Source organism: Gorilla gorilla, chromosome 14 (assembly GCF_029281585.2).
Source record: "Gorilla gorilla gorilla isolate KB3781 chromosome 14, NHGRI_mGorGor1-v2.1_pri, whole genome shotgun sequence".
Classification (NCBI taxonomy): domain Eukaryota; kingdom Metazoa; phylum Chordata; class Mammalia; order Primates; family Hominidae; genus Gorilla; species Gorilla gorilla.
Window position 1 is genome coordinate 22,518,678 of NC_073238.2, and position 20,774 is coordinate 22,539,451.

The 20,774-nt window shown below is 41.9% G+C and overlaps 1 protein-coding gene across 9 annotated transcripts in view; it reads right to left on the minus strand.

Annotated features, from left to right (window-relative positions):
- Nucleotides 1-3,147: 3,147 nt before the first annotated feature.
- Nucleotides 3,148-20,774, minus strand: part of LOC129526409 (protein FRG1-like) — a 45,805-nt gene continuing 28,178 nt past the window's right edge. For 5 of the 9 annotated variants that reach the window (XM_063697082.1, XM_063697081.1, XM_063697078.1 and 2 more), the window contains one exon: nt 10,530-11,513. In XM_063697082.1, the coding sequence (XP_063553152.1) occupies nt 11,367-11,513 (147 nt within the window). In that variant the 3' untranslated portion in view covers nt 10,530-11,366. Of the gene's footprint in view, nt 5,711-9,965; nt 11,552-20,774 lie in introns of those variants that run through there. The other 4 variants (XR_010130439.1, XM_063697086.1, XM_063697083.1 and 1 more) reach the window with 4 other exon arrangements.

Here is a 20,774-nt window from a genome sequence, read left to right on the forward strand (position 1 = left end):
CTTCCCACGCACCAGTCCTCTTCTGGTTCCCTGTGGTGAAACAGAGCCCTCCCTCTCTGGCCACAGTGAGGGATCCAGCAGGAAAACTGCCTAAGCCCTCAGAGGGTGTGAGCCAAGCCAGGACATCACATTCCCTCCTGCAAAGGCTCAGATACCCACTCACGACAGAGATTTGGTCCCTCTCTGGAAAAGCTGTGTAAAAATTATTGCAGAAACTTGTTTCTTATGTTCCCAGACACATGGAGAAAGCTGGTCTGGAAGACTGATGTCCACATGCTAAGAGAAGCAATCACTCATAACATACACACTGCACACACCACACCATGTGCACACGCACACACCCCCCACACACAGACACCACACAAACAGCACACACACCATGTGCACACGTGAAGGGGTGGCCTGCCCCTCCACACTTGTGGGCGTTTCTCATCGGGTGGAACAAGACACTTGAGAAAAGAAAGAGACACAGAGACAAAGTGTAGAGAAAGAAAAGTGGGCCCAGGGGAACGGCGCTCAGCATAAGGAGGACCCGCGCCGGCACCAGTCTCTGAGTTTCCTTAATATTTATTGATCATTATCGGGCATTTCTCTGAGAGGGGGATGTGGCAGGACAATAGGGTAATAGTGGAGAGAGGGTCAGCAGGAAAACATATGAACAAATGTCTCTGCATCATAAACAAGGTAAAGAAAAAAGTACTGTGTTTTTGATGTTCATATAAACATCTCAATGCCTTAAAGAGCAGTATTGTTGCCAGCATGTCCCACCTCCAGCCCAAAGGAGGTTTTCCCCTATCTCAGTAGATGGAATATACAATTGGGCTTTACACCCAGACATTCCATTGCCCAGGGAGGAGCAGGAGACAGATGCCTTCCTCTTATCTCAACTGTAAAGAGGCATTCCTCTTTTATTAATCCTCCCCAGAACAGACCATTTATCGGTGTCAGGCTGGGGGACAGTCAGGTCTTTCCCTTCCCACGAGGCCATATTTCAGACTATCACATAGGGAGAAACCTTGGACAATACCTGGCTTTCCTAGGCAGAGGTCCCTGTGGCCTTCCGCAGTGTTTTGTGTCTCTGGGTACTTCAGAGTAGGGAGTGGTGATGACTCTTAACAAGCATGCTGCCTTCAAGCATTCATTTAACAAAGCTCATCCTGCACAGCCCTTAATCCATTTAACCTTGACTCGACACAGCACATGTTTCTGTGAGCACAGGGTTAGGGGTAGGGTTACAGATTAACAGCCTCTCAAGGCAGAAGAATTTTTCTTAGTACAGAACAAAATGGAGTCTCTTATGTCTACTTCTTTCTACATAGACACAGTAACAGTCTGATTTCTTTCTTTTCCCCACACACACGCATACACATCCCACACACAGGCACACACACCCCAGACACCACACACACTGCACACACACCATGTGCGCACACACACACCACACACAGACACCACACACACTGCACATAAGCATCTGCACATGCACACACCCCAGACACCACACACACTGCACACACCACACCATGTGCACAGGCACACACCCCATACAGACACCACACACAATGCACATACACCACACAGACACCACACCCACTGCACACACCACACCCACTGCACACACCACACCATGTGCACACACACACAACTCAGACACCATACACACTGCACATACACCATGAGCACATGAACACATATCACACAGACACCACACACTGCACACACACCATGTGCACAAACACACCACATATTGCACACACATGTGCACATGCACACACCACAGACACCACAAACTGCACACACACCATGGGCACACACACCACACACACACTGTACACACACCATGTGCACGCATACACACCCCACACAGACACCACACTGCACGCACACATCATGTGCACACGCACACACCCCACAGACCACACACCGCACACACCACGCCATGTGTACACACACCCCACACACAGACACCACACACTGCACACACCCCACCACACTGCAAATGCCACACCATGTGTACATGTGCACACCACATACACGCCACACACACCGTGTACACAAGCACACATGCGCCACACATACACTACAAGGCACCACACACACTGCACACAGCACACCATGCATGCACGCACACACACGCCCACACACCACACACACTGCACACACACCATGTACACACGCACACACACCACACACAGACATCACACACACTGCACACACACCATGTATACATGCACACACACCCACACCACACACACTGCACACACACCACATGCACATGCACACACACCACAGACACCACACATTGCACACACACACCATGTGCACACGCACACACACCACAGACACCACACATTGCACACACACCATGTGCACACGCACACACCCACACACACACACCACACACACTGCACACAGACCAGGTGCACATACACACACCCCAGATACACCACACCATGTGCACACACACACCCCAGACACCACACACACTGCACACACACCATGTGCACATGCACGCACATCCCCACACCACACACTGCACAATGTGCACACACGCATACCCCCCACACACTGCACACACTACACCACACACACGAATCTACTACACACACAACATACACATACAGCACCACACACACCCCATACTCCCCACACACATCAAACACACACCCCACACATACTCCCCACACACTGCACACGTATATATAGCACCACACACACAGAGCACACACATCACATACACACAACACACACACTGTGCACACACACACCACACATTCTACACTCATCACACATCAAACACTACAGTGCACACACACCCAGCACCATACATACACACACATCACATACACCACACACTGCACACACACATATCACACGCACAACACACCACACATAGTATACACACACCACACACACATACACCACAAACACGGCACATATACACACCATGCACCACCCACAAACTACACACAGTATACACACATAACACCCACAATACACACCACACACATACATACCCCATGAACCTACTACACACACAGACCACATACACACACCATACATACACATCATACGCATACACCTGCGCACACCTCACAGCATACATACAATCCTCACTTTTAGAAATTAATTTGGCTTTTAAGGGGCCTGGATAGTAAAGTATTTTATTGGCGTTTGAATGAACCAAGAAAATGCATATAAATACACATGCGTAACTATAAGGGCAAAAGTAGTACTTTCGAAATCACAACATTAGATTAAACAATGTAAATTTTTAATTGTTTTTAAAAAATCAAGTCTTTCTCATCTTACTAGAAACTATTTACCAGAGTAAATAAGCTTCTTACTGAGGTCAAAAGACTTTCTGGAAAAACTTCTCCTTGATGAAATTACACTTAAAACATCACTTCCATCGTGAAGTATTTAAGATGTTCCTGGTCCTTTTCCTGTTATGTGGAATCATCAATTCAAATTTTAAAAGTGACTTTGAGATGTTTTTCATCTATTATTTTAAAAATGTTGAAGGCGTTTTTAATTCTGCCTTCAACAGAGATGGACACACTCTGATTATGATGTAAAACTGAACACGTTACTCTGACAGGCTTTCTTTTCTGCAGCTCAGCTACCATCATTATTAATAAGGATTGAATGCTTTTACTCCTTGCACAATCTGTATTCCCTGCTTTATAAAGAACAGAAATCTAATTCTCACTATGAAGGCAGATAAAAGTAATCCCTTCAACCTATAGATGAATCATTTACCAAAGCACTCAGACTTTAAATGGCATTTATCAAATGTGTCTACATTTCTACGCAGATTCATAGAAATAACATGTAGTTTAAATCATTGCACATTTTATGCTTTTAATGAGTTGTGATGGTCATTAGTATTTTTATCACATTTCCCCAAAGGTAGGCTAATTACTGTTATTATTTTCAGCTAGAAATATAAAATGTATTTTCTATTTTTGATGACTTTGAAACATAATCCTTGCAATATAATATCTGTGGAAAGCATGAAAGTAATATTCAAACAGTAGGCATTTTTTCCAGAATGAAAATTTCCTCTACAATGACATTCACCTTTTTTTCCCTGATGGGCAAATAAAAGTCAACATTTCTAACATTGCTGGATGTTATTTACATTAAACTTGCCTCAGCATCAGGTGTTGCAGAAACTGGACAAAAGGCCACAAGGTACACACTACACACACACACACACACACAAAACTTGTATTATTATACTTATCTAAGTGTCTAAAGAGGTGGATAAATATATTAGATTGCTCCAGAAGAAGGATTTTTATGGGGCCTATTGGAAAGTATGACTACAGTTTGAGTGAGATGTCTGTAAGAGATTCAATTTGGCCACTAATAGAGTATCCAATTTTAAAAATACCGACAGAAGGCTCATGAGATAGAAATTTTCACCTAGATCTATTGGAAATATGCTACTAGATTCTGTAATAAAAAGACTGGTGCGGTAATTCTAAAACACATCTGATATCTAAACCTTTGTTTGTTTTTTACCTGAAATCCTTATGAGGGTGATTGTGTATGTCAATTTGAATCTTCCCATCAACAAGATAAATAAATACTTGAATAAATAGCCAGGCTGCCTGGATAAATTAGTTCACCTTTTCTATATTTTGAGGGCAGTGCTTCTCCTCCTTTGACAGACACAAGATTCACCCGGGGATCCCTTGCAATGAAAAACCATAGACCACACTTTGACTAGCTTGGATAAGGGGCCAGAGCATTGAAATGAGTGTGTAGGTGACTGTGCTAAGATTCTGCTGCTCATTGGGGCACTGGCTCACCATATAAACAAAGCTTAGGACCTCTAGTCCTTGCTGGAAAAGAAATACACATACATAGGATGTGACTGTGCATATGGAATATCTGTTGTGTTCTGGACATTGTGCTAGACAACAGAGATAAGAAGTCAAATAATCCCTTGTCTCTATCGGAAAAGAGCTTCCTAAACACTGGCTTTTGAGGTCTTTGAAACTAGATTCACTTTCAGATTTGATTATTATATTTATGATTTGATATATTCATTGAACCCCATGATATAAGTTTTCTAGAATCTGCTAGAATAATTGACTTTGCTCTCAGCATTATGAAGCCACTGGGGCACATAAGTAATTCATTTATGTTTCTATTTAACCAGACAGGAACAACTTGAGCTACTTTTCTAGCCACTTTCGTTTAGAGCTGTTTTTGTTTGTTATTTTTGTTTGTTTGTTTTTGAGACGGGTCTCACTCTGTCACCTAGGCTGGAATGCAGTGGCGTGATCAGAGCTCACTGCAGCCTCTACCTTCTGGACTCAAGCAATCCTCTCACCTCAGCCTCCTGAAAAGCTGGGACCACAGGCTCATACCACCATACTCAGCTCATTAGAAATATATATTTTTTTTTGTTGAGACGGTTTTTCCATGTTTCCTGGACTTGTCTCCAACTCTTGAACTTAAGCAATCTGCCTGACTCAGCCTCCTAAAGTGTAGAGCTGTGTTTTCAGTCTTTTTTGAGCTGTTTTACAATCCAATTTTGAATTGGTAAGTTTGGATTCATTCTGACATTTACAGATTTAACATCCTACTTCACAAGATGCTCATAGCCTTAATCCATTACAGCCAATGACTCATCCATCTCTGCTCATAGCCTTGATCCATTATTGTAGCCACCTCGTCCATCTCTGCTCATAGCCTAAAGTAATAGAAGCCAGAGGGAAGAAATGGAAGCCAACGTGAGTCCAGAACACACATTTTATAAGAGTATAAGAAATATAAAAATAGCAAAGTATATCGTGAAGTTTGTAATAGATGTGCATGGCTAAAATTTATTCTTAATATATTCTATAAATTGGGAAAAAATATTAAACACATGAAAAGTAAGGAACTTGGGCTGGGTGTGGTGGCTCATGCCTGTAATCCCAGCACTTTGGGAGGCCGAGGCTTGCGGATCACAAGGTCAGGAGATCAAGACCATCCTGGCTAACATGGTGAAACCCCGTCTCCACTAAAAATACAAAAAAATTATCCAGGGGTGGTGGTGGGTGCCTGTAGTCCCAGCTACTCGGAAGGCTGAGGCAGGAGAATGGCATGAACCCGGGAGGCGGAGCTTGCAGGGAACCGAGATCACGCCACTGCACTCCAGCCTGGGGACAGAGCGATACTCCGTCACAAAAAAAAAAAGAAAGAAAAGTAAGGAACTTTCATCATTAATATATAACTAATATGACAAGAATGTGGTTTATGTTTTTATCTTTGCAAAATTTGGGAACATTTAGTGGAAGGAGGAAGAATTTATAATCATGAAGAGTGTGTATGATACTGGAGGGAGCCTTGTGACAAGGGGGAAATGGCATCACGAGATATGCTATGGTCATAGCTATGTGGGAGCGCAGCCAGCTATGATCTCCCCCGTCAAACCCACTGGTCAGTATTCAGTTACCAACATTGAGATAGAGCTCACCCACCCAGGACAGAAGAGAAAATATACACTGCAGTCAGAAGCCACTGTGTAGGAAGCTCCTTTCAGAAAGAGGCAAGGGATATTTGAATTTTTATCTCTAGTGTCTAGTACAATGTCGAGAACACAACAGATATTCCATATGCACAGTCACATCCTATATATCTGTATTTCTTTTCCAGCAGGAACTGGAGGTCCTAAGTTTTGTTCATATGGTGAGCCAGTGCCCACATGAACAGTAGGATCTTAGCACTGTCACCTGGACATCCATTTAAATGCTCTTGTCTTAGCTAGTCAAAGTGTGGTCTATGAGTTTGCATTTTAATAAGATTCCAGGGTGAATCTTGTGCATGTTACAGGGAAGCACTGTCCTACATCATATGTGACAGGCTGTCATAGTCACCATCATCACGGGAATCTTGTGCATGTTACAGGGAAGCACTGTCCTACGTCGTATCAGACAGGCTCTCATAGTCACCATCATCACGGGAATCTTGTACATGTTACAGGGAAGCACTGGCACACATCATATGTGATAGACTCTCATAGTCACCATCATCAGGGCAATCTTGTGCATGTTACAGGGAAACACTGTCCTACATCATATGTGAAAGGCTCAAATAGTCATCATCATCATGGAAATCTTGTGCATGTTACAGGGAAGCACTGTCCTACATAGTATCTGACAGGCTCTCATAGTCACCATCATCATGGGAATCTTGTGTATGTTACAGGAAAGCACTGTCCAACATCATATGTGACAGGCTTTCACAGTCACCATCATCACAGGAATCTTGGGCATGTTACAGGGAAGCACTGCCGAACATCATATGTGACAGGCTCTCATAGTCACCATCATCACGGAAATCTCGCGCATGTTACAGAGAAGCACTGTCCTACATCATATGTGACAGGCTCTCATAGTCACCATTCCCATGACCACAGTCATGGGAATCTTGCTCATGTTACAGGGAAGCACTGTCCAACATCATATGTGACAGGCTCTCATCGTCACCATCATCATGGGAATCTTGTGCATGTTACAGGGAAGCATTGTCCTACATCGTATCTGACAGGCTCTCATAGTCACCATCATCAGGGGAATCTTGAGCATGTTACAGGGAAGCACTGTCCTACATCATATGTGACAGGCTCTCATAATCACTATCATCACGGGAATCTTGTGCATGTTACAGGAAAGAACTGTCCTGCATTGTATCTGACAGGCTCTCATAGTCACCATCATCACGGGAATCTTGCACACGTTACAGGGAAGCACTGTCCTACATCATATGTGACAGGCTCTCACAGTCACCATCATCACAGGAATCTTGCACACGTTACAGGGAAGCACTGTCCTACATCATGTGACAGGCTCTCATAGTCACCATCACCATGGGAAGCTGCATTTAGAGCATTTAACTATATGGGCTCTGAAATCAGATGACTTAGGTTTAGACTTACTTCTACTTCTTACTATGCAGAGAACTCTGGGTTGAAAACTTTACGAGACCCAGTTTTATCATGTCCAAATTGGAGGCATGGGGAAATTATAGCATTTTGCATAGAATATTGTTTTAAGTATAAAATGAAATAGTACATAGTAAGCTTCTGCCATACACTGACTGCACAATAAATATTAGTTAATAGTAACTCATTTAATCCTAAGGTCTATAAATTTGTACACAATAATTTTTTGGGACTACCTTAATTTTCATAATTAGTCTAGATTTAAAATCAAGGAATGTTCTTACGTGTAGTTGGCAATCAATATGACATGCCAAAATGATATGTAAGTATTTCATTGTTGGTGGGGATATAAGAAATTTACCATCAAAAGAGAGATGATAATCTATGTTTGCAGACTCCAGAAAGCTATCTCTCACATAAGAATTTGCAATTTCTGGGGGAAAAGAAAAAGTTGATTGTGCAAAGAAAGATTACCATGGAGTCTTCTCTATGGCAACACCAAAAATGAAAGCTGATTCTCATCTTCCTAACAATCTGCAAAGATGAGAGAAACACAACCTACTGAGCATCAAGTTAAAGAAGGAGAGAATTTGAGTGGCACAGGAGGAAATCATGTCACCGCTAGCGAAATCAATATGACCAGTGTTCCTCTGCCCTCCTCCGAGGCTAAGGAGGGGTTAAATATCAGTGGCTGACCTCAGGTAATGGAATGAGCAAAAAAGCTATAAAAATGCATGCATTACGTAATTAAGAGGGTGGGAAGGGATTTTTTTAAAAACGCAATTCCCACTCGGGTTCCTTCCTGTTCACCCCATTGGTGAAGAAGCTAGTCTTGCCCTAGAATTCTGGGAATGGCTGCAGACAAAACAAACACTGAGCAGACGAAATTCCCAGTAATTTACTCGTCACACATACTCAGCCCAGTGGGGGATGACACTGCATTTATGCAGGTCTACCCAGGGTTGCTCTCTGGAACAGATGGTGTGGGAGGCAGGCTTGGTAGAAATCAGAGGGTGGGGTAACCCCTTGTCCCTTCAGGGATGTGCTTGACTAATTCAGAGTTTTGCAGTCTGGTGGGGGCATGAAAGCCATTAGGCTGAGGACATGGTGGGGTGCTGCATGAAATTTTAGGTGTCACAATACAATTGACCCCTGATGCTTTAACATCAGACATTTATTTTCGTGATGACTAATATTTTGAGAGCCTGAGCGAAAGCTGCTGAGACATTGTAATAAGTGTTTAGGGACATAAGAGATTAGGAAGGCCACAGTTATGAGTAATGTAATGTGGAAGCCGATGCAAAGCTACTGCCCCCATTTATTTAGCAGGAGGCAGGAAAAGTGATCTGGGGTCTCTGGCAGAATAAGCGTGTTTGTAAATATTTGGGTGATATCATGCATTCCCCATGCATTGGTTTAGAGATCTGGGGTCTCTGGCAGCACAAGAGTGTTCATAATTATTTGGGTGACGTCATGCATCCCCCATGCATTGGTTTTCATGTCTCCAGTGAGTTGTTGCGCAAGTCTGATATTACTGATCCACACGCAGCAGGCAGCTTCCTGTACTGAGCTAGCTCCACCCCTTGGACAGTCCAGGACTGAACGGTTGTCAAAAATGTGAACTCTTTGATGTCCAGTAAAGGCAACTGAGGGAACTGTGTAGCATTGGTGTAAAAAGTGCACTTTCCTAAGAAGCATGAACTTAGAGTAATCAAAGCCTGTGGCAACAGTGGAACCCAGCAGGGCATCCACTCGCTGCTTTGTAACTTAAATAGGAATTCTTTGAGGAGCTCAGTCTATCTCTCAACTAAAGCAGCTGCCTGCAGCCTATAGCGGCAGTGGAAGCCCTACTAGACACTTTCACAAGCCTAGCACTGTGTTTTCTGAGGAAATGTTGCCTTGGTCACCATCAGTAGTGTCAGGAACTCTGCAGGGGATAAGGAGTGTCCCTATGAGATCCATCCTGTGTCCTTCGTTATAAAAAAGGCATCTGTTACCTTGATTGTATTCTGAGTATCCATGAGGCAAGAAGTTTCTTTAATTCAATGGGGAGGGAAGGTGGATAATTCTTGGCAATTGCCAAAAATTTGTAAAAATGTACAAATGGGGCTAATTGTTGGCCCAGCATCAGTGCTGAGATGACCACCTCAAGTTTGGCCAGTTGTGCTGAGGCTTGGGTGTCATCCTTTATCAGGGACATCCTGGCTAAGGGAGGGAAGACCGCAGCAACAACCCACTGAGCTCCATCACGTCAGATGATGGCATCCATTCAGAAGGTGGATGAACTTCACTGCTGGTCACTCAGTCAATCCCAAGGGGCCTCGGAGATGGGTGACTTCCAGCAACACAGCCTGAGGATGAAGGAGGCCAGTGTTTCCTGCAGATGAGAATGACAGGGGGTCCAGGTTTGACTCCATCCTGAGGCAAGGAGGTCTCTGCAGCTGTGCCAAGGCTGTGGGGTGCTGCTTCCCAAGGCCTGATGGCCAGATGGGCATGAAGGCTCGTGGACATGGATGCAGAGCCCTCTGTTTCCAGAGGGTCCAGTATGTGGTCAGCAATCACTGCCCTGATGCTGTACAGAACACAGTGAAAAGGGGAAGGTTTGTTTTTTACATCAGAAGCCCATGGACTACTTATGGCCACCATATGCAATCCAGATACTTCAGGAGGCATGGGAAGAGGTTGCTAAAGCATCCACAGTGTGTTCTCTGAGGGAATTCATAGGAGCACCTGTTAATTTAGATTCGGACAGATTCCAGACTTGTTGGAGGAGGCTTCATTCAAGGTGGGTCAGTTAGCCAATGACAGACAGCATCAGTGAGATTAAGTAAGATTTGTAAATAAGAAATATGTTGTCACCTGAACCCCAAGTAAAGAATTAAAGGGCTGGGAACAGTGGCTGACACCTGTAATCCCAGAACTTTGGGAGGCCGAGGTAAGAGGATCGCTTCAGCCCAGGAGTTTGAGACCAGTCTGGGTAACATAGCGAGACCTTTTCTCTACAAAAAAATAAACAAAATTAGCTGAGTGTGGTGGCACACACCTGCAGTCCTAGCTACTTGGAAGGCCGAGATGGGAGAATTGCTAGAGCTCAGGAGGTCGAGGCTGCAGTGAGCTGAAATCGTGCCACTTCATACCAGCCTGGGTGACAGAGCAAGACTGTGCCTCCAAAAAACAAAACACAAATTAAAGAATGTTGGGCTTGTATTAACATTGTGGATGCTGAGAGGATCAATAACTATTTCTTGAAAGTGTCAGGAATAGAGCAGCCTCATGTTTACCAAGGAATTTTCAGGAATTGAAGCAAAGTGGCAGGGGCTTGCACTGCTGTGTTGGGGAAAGATCCATTCCCTTTGTGTAAGCCTCCTTGTATCTGTGTGTCCTTAGTGCGTAAAATGAATTTTCTCTGAGAATGATGTCATCAGTATAATGTCACACTTGTGCTCCTGTAGAAAGCTGGTTGCAGTGAGATCTTGTCTGTGAAGATTGCATGCAATAACAAGGCTGCCGAGGCACTCGGTGGGTCGCCTGGTCCCTTCAGAGATGAAGGCAGGCTATGACTGAGACTCTGTTAAAACAGGCACGAAAAGAACATGGCAGCCAAATCTGTAACAACAAAATATTTATCAGTTGCATGAATATATATAGGTTTATTGTAAGGAATTGGCTCATGTGGTTATGAAGGCTAAGAAGTCCCAGGACCTCCAGTCAGCAAGCTGGAGACCCAGGACTGCCAATGTTGGAGTTCCAGTCCAAGCCTAAAGTCCTGAGAACCAGGAAAGCTGATGGCGTAAGTTACAGTCCACGTCTGACTTCAAAGGCGAGAGAAGATCTACGTCTCAGCTCTGAAATCATCAGAGAGTGAATTCTCTCTTCCTCTACCCTTGTGTTTTATTTGGGTTTTAATGGATTGGATGAGGCCCACTCACACTGGGGAGGGCAAGCACTTTACTAAGTCTACATATTCAAATGTTCGTCTCATCAAGGAACACCCTCACAGACACATCCAGAGTGTTTAACCAAATATCTAGGCAACCCAACTTGGCACATAAAATTAACCATCATAGGGCGAAAGATATATACGATCTGAAGACAAATCAGGGATGCAGGATGGTTAAATATCTGCAAGTCAATAAATGTGATACACCATATAAACAGAATTAAAAACAAAAATCACATGATCATCTCAATACATGCAGAAAAAGGATTTGACAAAATCCAGCATCCCTTTATGCCTAAAACCCTCAGCAAAATTGACATAGAAAAAACATTTGACAAAATCCAGAATCCCTTTGTGATTAAAACCCTCAGCAAAAGCAACATCGAAGGGACATACCTTAAGGTAACAAAAGCCATATATGACAAACACAGCCAACATTATATGGAATGGGGAAAAGTTGAAGGCATTCCCCCTGAGAACTGGAACAAGACAATGATGCCAACTTTCACCACTTCTATTCAACACAGTACTAGAAGTCCTCGCCAGAACAATCAGATAAGAGAAATAAAGGGCATCCAAATCGGTAAAGAGAAAATCGAACTGTCACTCTTTGCTGATGACATGATCGTATACCTAAAAAGCCCTAAAGACTCATCCCAAAAGCTACTAGGACTGGTAAATGAATTCAGCAAAGTTTCAGGATACAAAATTAATGTACACAAGTCAGTGGCTCTGCTATACAGTAATAGTGAACGAGCTGAGAATTATATAAAAAACTCGCCCCCTTTTACAATAGCTGCAATAAAAACCTTAGGAATATTATAATTCCTATAATTATAATAGTATATTCCTATAATTGTCAATTGCATGCAATCTTTGCAGACAAAATCTTAATTATATCCGGAATACTTAACCAAAGAGACAAAAGACCTCTACAAGGAAAACTATAAAACACTGTTGATAGAAATCATAGATACAAACAAATGGAAACATATCCCATGCTCACGGATGGGTAAAATCAATATTGTGAAAATACCATACTGCCAAAAGCAATCTACAAACTCAATGCAATCCCCATTAAAGTACCAACATCAGTCTTCACAGAACTACAAAAATTCACATGGAACTAAAAAAGATATAGAAGGGACATACCTTAAGGTAATAAAAGCCTAGAACCAAAAAAGAGTCTGTATAGCCAAAACAAGACTAAGCAAAAAGAACAAATCTAGAAGCCGACTTCAAACTATACTAGAAGGCCATAGTCACCAAAACAGCATGTTACTGGTATAAAAATAGCCATATAGATCAATGGAACATAATAGAGAACCCAGAAATAAAGCCAAATACTTACAGTCATCTAATCTTCAACAAAACAAACAAAAACATAAAGCAGAGAAAGAATACCCTATTCAACAAATAGTGCTGAGATAAATGGCAAGCCACACATAGAAGAATGAAAGTGGATGCTCATTTCTCAACCTATTCAAAAATCAACTCAAGATGGATCAAGGACTTAAATCTAATATCTGAAACCATAAAAATTCTAGAAGACAACATAGGAAAAAGCCTTCTAGACATTGGCTTAGGCAAAGACTTCATGACCAATAACCCAAAAAGCAAAAGCAACTAAAACAAAGATAAATAGATGAGACTTAATTAAACTCAAAGGCTTCTGCACAGTAAGAGAAATAATCAGCAGAGTAAACAGATAACCTACAGAGTGGGAGAAAATCTTCGCAATCCGTACTTCTGATTAAAGGACTAATACCCAGAATCTGCAAGGAACTCAAACAAACCAGCAAGAAAAACATCCCATCAAAAAGTGGGCTAAGGACATGAACAGACAATTCTCAAAAGAAGATAAGCAACTGGCCAACAAACACATGAAAAAATGCTCAACATAACTAATTATCTGGGAAATGCAAATCAAAACCACAATACAATATGATACCCCGTCACTCCTGCAAGAATGGTCATAATCAAAATATCAAAAACTAATAGATGTTGGCATGGATGTGGTAAAAAGGGAACACTTTTACACTTTTTGGAGGGAATGTAAGCTAGTACAACAGCTATGGAAAACAGTGAGGAGATTTCCAAAGAACTAAAAGCAGATCTATCATTTGATCCAGTAATTCCACTCCTGGGTATCTACTCAGAGGAAAATAAGTCATTATATGAAAAAGATACTTGCACACGCATGTTTATAGCAGCACAATATGCAATTGGAAGAATTTGAAACCAGCCTAAATGCCCATCAATCAGTAAGTGGAGAAAGAAAATGTGGTATAAATATTTACCACATGGAATACTACTCAGCCATAAGATGGAATGAAATAATGCATTCATAACAACCTGGATGAAACTGGACACCATTATTCTAAGTGAAGCAACTTAGGAATGGAAAACCAAACATTGTGTGTTCTCATTCTTAAGTGAGAGCTAAGCCATGAGGACGTAAAGGCATAAGAATGATACAATGGTCTTCGGGGACTCAGGGAAAGGCTGGGAGTGGTGGGGTGGGTGCGGTGAGGGATAAAACACTACACAACGGGTACAGTGTACACTGCTTGGGTGATGCGTGCACCACAAATCTCAGAAATCGCCACTAAAGAACTTACTCCTGTAACCAAACACCACCTGTTTCCCAAAAACCTATTGAAATAAAAAAAACCCCATCATATTCCCCAAAAACCTATTGAAATAAAAAAAAATTAACCACAATATTAGGCATTGGGTACGAGGGCCTTAATGGATGGGAGCACTGCAGTCACATTACAGCAATCCACTGTGAAACACCATTTATTATTTGCAGGTTTAAGAACAGGCCAAATTCTACTGCTAAACGTTGAATCAATGAGAATTATCACCCCTTCACTAATTAATTAGGTCTTATATAATAAGTTTTATTTATCTGAAGTCATGTTGTAATTTATGTTGGACCATATTTGCTAATTTATCAAGATGGGGAGGCTGGACACGATGGTCCACACCTGTAATCCCAGCACTTTGGTAGGCCGAGGCAGGAGGATTGCTTGAGGTCAGAAGTTAGAGACCAGCCTAAGCAACATAGCAAGACTCCACTTCTATAATGTTTTTTAATTGGCTGTGTTGGTGCATGCCTGTAATCCCAGCTACTTGGAAGGCTAAAATGGGAGGATTGCTTGAGCCCAGGAGTTCAAGGCAGCAGTGAGCTATGATTGTGCCACCACACTTCATTCAGCCGGGGTAATGGAGAAAAACCTCATCTCTAAAAAAACGAAAAATTAAAAATAAATCAAATTTAAAAAAAAACAGGAGAGGGAGTTCTGTAAGGTTACATTTGGTGAAGTCAATGTGTAAGTGCAAATGATTTAATATCAATTTGTTACTCATTAGGTCAGAGCATCTGGGTCCCCTATGGACAAAGGCTTCTACGACTACGGGAAATTTAGTCAAGGTAAAAAATGTGAGGCATAACTATGTGTCCTCTATTCTATATGCAGTTACTCTGCTAGGATTAGGGGATGCAATGTTTAAATTTAGTGAAATCTCAGGTATAACAAAGTTTGAGCTCCAGTATTGATTAAGTTTGTGAAGGTATGCCAATTGGTAGATTTCAGCAGATGTTAAAATTGATTCAGAATATATGCTGGAGAGTTACAAATACCAATCAGCACACTTTTATCTTTGGACTGTATAAATTGTTTTAGAAAATAGTACATTTCCAATTAGGTCAGATGATAAACTTCCGTTTTAATTTAAATTTTGTTTTTCTGCATATCCAAGTTCCTTCCCTTCCTTCCTTCCTTCCTTCTTTGCATCTTTCCTTCCTTCCTTCCCTCTTTCCTTCCTTCCTTCCTGCCTTCCTTCTCCTTCCCTTTCCTTCCTTCCTTTCTTCCTTCCCTCCTTCCTTCCCTCTCCTTCCTTCCCTCTCTCCTTCCTTCCCTCCCTCCTTCCTTCCCTCTCTCCTTCCTTCCCTCCCTCCTTCCTTCCCTCTCCTTCCTTCCTTCCCTCCCTCCCTCCTTCCTTCCCTCTCTTCCTTCTTTCCTTCCTTCCTGCCCTCCTTTCCTCTCTCCTTCCTTCCTTCATTCCTTCCTTCCCTCTCTCCTTCCTTACTTCCTTCCATCCCTACCTCCCTCCCTACTTCCTTCCTTCCCTCTCTCCTTCCTTCCCTCCTTCCTTCCTTCCCTTTCCCTCATTTTTTTGCCGCTGGATATAGGGAAGGTTGTTCTCTTTCCCACTCATATTTATAATTTCTTTCTTTGAAACAGCCCCAAATCAGTGTCTTCAGAGTTAAGGTCCTCCTTGTGAGCAGATTGTGTGGTTTAAGAACCCTAGACTTAAGTCAGGTTTGGATTTATCCCTTCTCTGTGCCTCAGGGGTACCGCAGGTGTCTTTTCCTATAACCCTGGGAATTAGATCTTTGTTGCGGCAGAACCATAAGTCACAGAGCGATGCAGCACAACCAGCCCACAATTCAGGGGTCAGTGGATTGAAATCATCTGCTACGGCTCCATCTGGTTCTTCCAGGACTTCTCTCCCCTCCTTTTTTCCCTTTTAGGGTGTTGAAACTTTAGTGGTATATACATTGCCTCATAATCAGTCAAAACTCCCTTTATCCCACATCATGGATTAAAGAAAACATTGCCAGGAGCCCTTCACTCTTCTAGAAGGACTTAATTTGATAGTTCCTTTTTCCATGGTTTAGAATAAAAGAGGTAATAACTAAAAATATCTCCCTCATAATAGGCTCTACAGCAAATTCTACTTTAAAGGCTGTTGTTCGTGTGTTTAACTGTGGCTGCCCTTAATGTTTTTATCATCCACAGACAATTGTTGTCTCATTTTGGTCCTCTTTAAATGATGGTTTTATAATCAGCTATAAAATTTAACAGATGCCCTTAAATGCAGGATTCTGATTAATGACGCTGGAGATTGTGATATTAGAATAGAGGGAAAATTTTCAAATGGAAGAGTGAATGGTGTTTGGTCTACTTTGGACTGTATTTTTATAAATATGTTATTAGTATGTGTTCCAAAATTATTGGAAACTTCTATAGAAATGTAATCTCCAGTGTTGGAGATGGGGCCTGCTGGGAGGTGGCTGGTCCATGGGAGCAGTTTCTAATGGATAAGCATAATCCCCCTAGCGCTGCTCTTGTGATAGTGTTCCCATGAGATCTTGTTGTTTAAAGTGTGTAGGACCTTCCCCCTCTCTCTCTTCCTCCTGCTCTTGCTTTCCCTTCCACCATGATTGTTAAGTTTCCTGAGGCCTCCCCAGAAGCTGAGCAGATGTCAGCATCATGCTTGCTGTACAGGCTGTGGAACTGTGAGCCAATTTTCAGTACTCTTCTGTTTTTATTTTTTTAAATTTTAAGTTCCAGGATACATGTGCAGGAGATGCAGGTTTGTTACGTAGGTAAACGTACACTATGATGATTTGCTGTACCTATCAACCCACCGCCTAGGTGCCTAGGTATTAAGCCCCACATGCGTTAGCTATTTATCCTGATGCTCTCCCTCCCCTTCCCCACTGACAGGCCCCAGTGTGTGTTCTTCCCCTCCCTGTGTCCAGGTGTTCTCATTATTCAGCTCCCACTTATGAGTGAGAACATGTGTTTGGTCTTCTGTTCCTGTATTAGTTTGCTGAAGATGATGGCTTCCAGATTCATTCATGACCCTGCAAAAGGCATGATCTCATTCCTTTTTATGGCTGCACAGTATTGCATGGCGTGTATGTACCACATTTTCTTTATCCAGTCTATCACTGATGGGTATTTGGATTGATTCCGTGTTTTTCCTAATGGGAATAGTGCCGCTATAAACATACGCGTGCATGCATCTTTATAATAGAATGATTTATAGTCCTTTGGCTATATACCCAGTAATGGGATTTCTGGGTCAAATGGTATTTCTGGTTCTAGATCCTTGCAGAATTGCCAAACTGTCTTCCACAATGATTGAACTAATTAACATTCCTACCAACAGTGTAAAAGTGTTTATTTCTCCACAGCCTTGCCAGCATCTATTGTTTCTTGACTTTTTATTTTTTTTATTATAGTTTAAGTTTTAGGGTACATGTGCAAAACGTGCAGCTTTATTACATATGTATACATGTGCCATGCTGGTGTCCTGCACCCATTAACTCGTCATTTAGCATTAGGTATATCTCCTAATGCTATCCCTCCCCCCTCACCCCACCCCACAACAGTCCCCAGAGAGTGATGTTCCCCTTCCTTTGTCTATGTGTTGTCATTGTTCAATTCCCACCTATGAGTGACAAAATGCGGTGTTTGGTTTTTTGTCCTTGTGATGGTTTGCTGAGAATGATGGTTTCCAGCTTCATCCATGTCCCTACAAAGGACAGGAACTCATCATTTTTTATGGCTGCATAGTATTCCATGGTGTATATGTGCCACATTTTCTTAATCCAGTCTATCATTGTTGGACATTTGTGTTGGTTCCAAGTCTCTGCTATTGTGAATAGTGCACAATAAACATACGTGTGCATGTGTCTTTATAGCAGCATGATTTATAGTCCTTTGGGTATATACCCAGTAATGGGATGGCTGGGTCAAACGGTATTTCTAGTTCTAGATCCCTGACGAATCACCACACTGACTTCCACAATGGTTGAACTAGTTTACAGTCCCACCAACAGTGTAAAAGTGTTCGTATTTCTCCACATCCTCTCCAGCACCTGTTGTTTCCTGACTTTTTAATGACCGCCATTTTAACCGGTGTGAGATGATATCTCATTGTGGTTTTGATTTGCATTTCTCTGATGGCCAGTGATGATGAGCATTTTTTCATGTGTTTTTTGGCTGCATAAATGTCTTCTTTTGAGAAGTGTCTGTTCATATCCTTTGCCCACTTTTTGATTTTTTTTGTTTTGCATTTTTTTTGTCAATTTGTTTGAGTTCATTGTAGATTCTGGATATTAGCCCTTTGTCAGATGAGTAGGTTGCAAAAATTTTCTCCCATTCTGCAGGTTGCCTGCTCACTCTGATGGTAGTTTCTTTTGCTGTGCAGAAGCTCTTTAGTTTAATTAGATCCCATTTGTCAATTTTGGCTTTTGTTGCCATTGCTTTTGGTGTTTTAGACATGAAGTCCTTGCCCATGCCTATGTCTTGAATGGTATTGCCTAGGTTTTTTTCTAGGGTTTTTATGGTTTTAGGTCTAACATGTAAGTCTTTAATCCATCTTGAATTAATTTTTGTATAAGGTGGAAGGAAGGGATCCAGGTTCAGCTTTCTACATATGGCTAGCCAGTTTTCCCAGGACCATTTATTAAATAGGGAATCCTTTCCCCATTGCTTGTTTTTGTCATGTTTGTCAAAGATCAGATGGTTGTAGGTAAGTGGCATTATTTCTGAGGGCTCTGTTCTGTTCCACTGATCTATGTCTCTGTTTTGGTACCAGTACCATGCTGTTTTGATTACTGTGGCCTTGTACTATAGTTTGAAGTCAGGCAGTGTGATGCCTCCGGCTTTGTTCTTTTGGCTTAGGATTGACTTGTTGATGCAGGATCTTTTTTGGTTCCGCATGACCTTTAAACTAGTTTTTTCCAATTCTGTGAAGAAAGTCATTGGTATCTTGATGGGGATGGCATTGAATCTATAAATTACCTTGGGCAGTATGGCCATTTTCATGATATTGATTCTTCCTACCCATGAGCAAGGAATGTTCTTCCATTTGTTTGTATCCTCTTTTATTTCATTGAGCAATGGTTTGTAGTTCTCCTTGAAGAGGTCCTTCACATCCCTTGTGAGTTGGATTCCTAGGTATTTTATTCTCTTTGAAGCAATTGTGAATGGGAGTTCCCTCATAATTTGGCTCTCTGTTTCTCTGTTATTGGTGTATAAGAATGCTTGTGATTTTTGTACACTGATTTTGTATCCTGAGACTTTGCTGAAGTTGCTTATCAGCTTAAGGAGATTTTGGGCTGAGACAATGGGGCTTTCTAGATATACAATCATGTCATCTGCAAACAGGGACAATTTGACTTCCTCTTTTCCCAATTGAATACCTTTTATTCCCTTCTCCTTCCTGATTGCCCTGGCCAGAACTTCCAACACTATGTTGAATAGGAGTGGTGAGAGAGGGAATCCCTGTCTTGTACCAGTTTTCAAAGGGAATGCTTCCAGTTTTTGTCTATTCAGTATGATACTGGCTGTGGGTTTGTCATAGATAGCTCTTATTATTATGAGATATGTCCTATCAATACCTAATTTATTGAGAGTTTTTAGCATGAAGTGTTGTTGAATTTTGTCAAAGGCCTTTTCTGCATCTGTTGAGATAATCATGTGGTTTTTGTCTTTGGTTCTGTTTATATGCTGGATTACATTTATTGATTTGTGTACGTTGAACCAGCCTTGCATCTCAGGGATGAAGCCCACTTGATCATGGTGGATAAACTTTTTGATGTGCTGCTGGATTTGGTTTGCCAGTATTTTATTGAGGATTTTTGCATCAATGTTCATCAAGGATATTGGTCTAAAATCCTCTTTTTTAGTTGTGTCTCTGCCAGGCTTTGTTATCAGGATAATGCTGGCCTCATAAAATGAGTTAGGGAGGATTCCCTCTTTTTCTATTGAATGGAATAGTTTCAGAAGGAATGGTACCATCTCCTCCTTGTACCTCTGGTAGAATTCGGCTGTGAATCCATCTGGTCCTGGACTTTTTTTGGATGGTAAGCTATTGATTATTGCCACAATTTCAGCTCCTGTTATTGGTCTATTCAGAGATTCAACTTCTTCCTGGTTTAGTCTTGGGAGAGTGTATGTGTCGAGGAATTTATCCATTTCTTCTAGATTATCTAGTTTATTTGCCTAGAGGTGTTTGTAGTATTCTCTGATGGTAGTTTGTATTTCTGTGGGATCGGTGGTGATATCCCCTTTATCATTT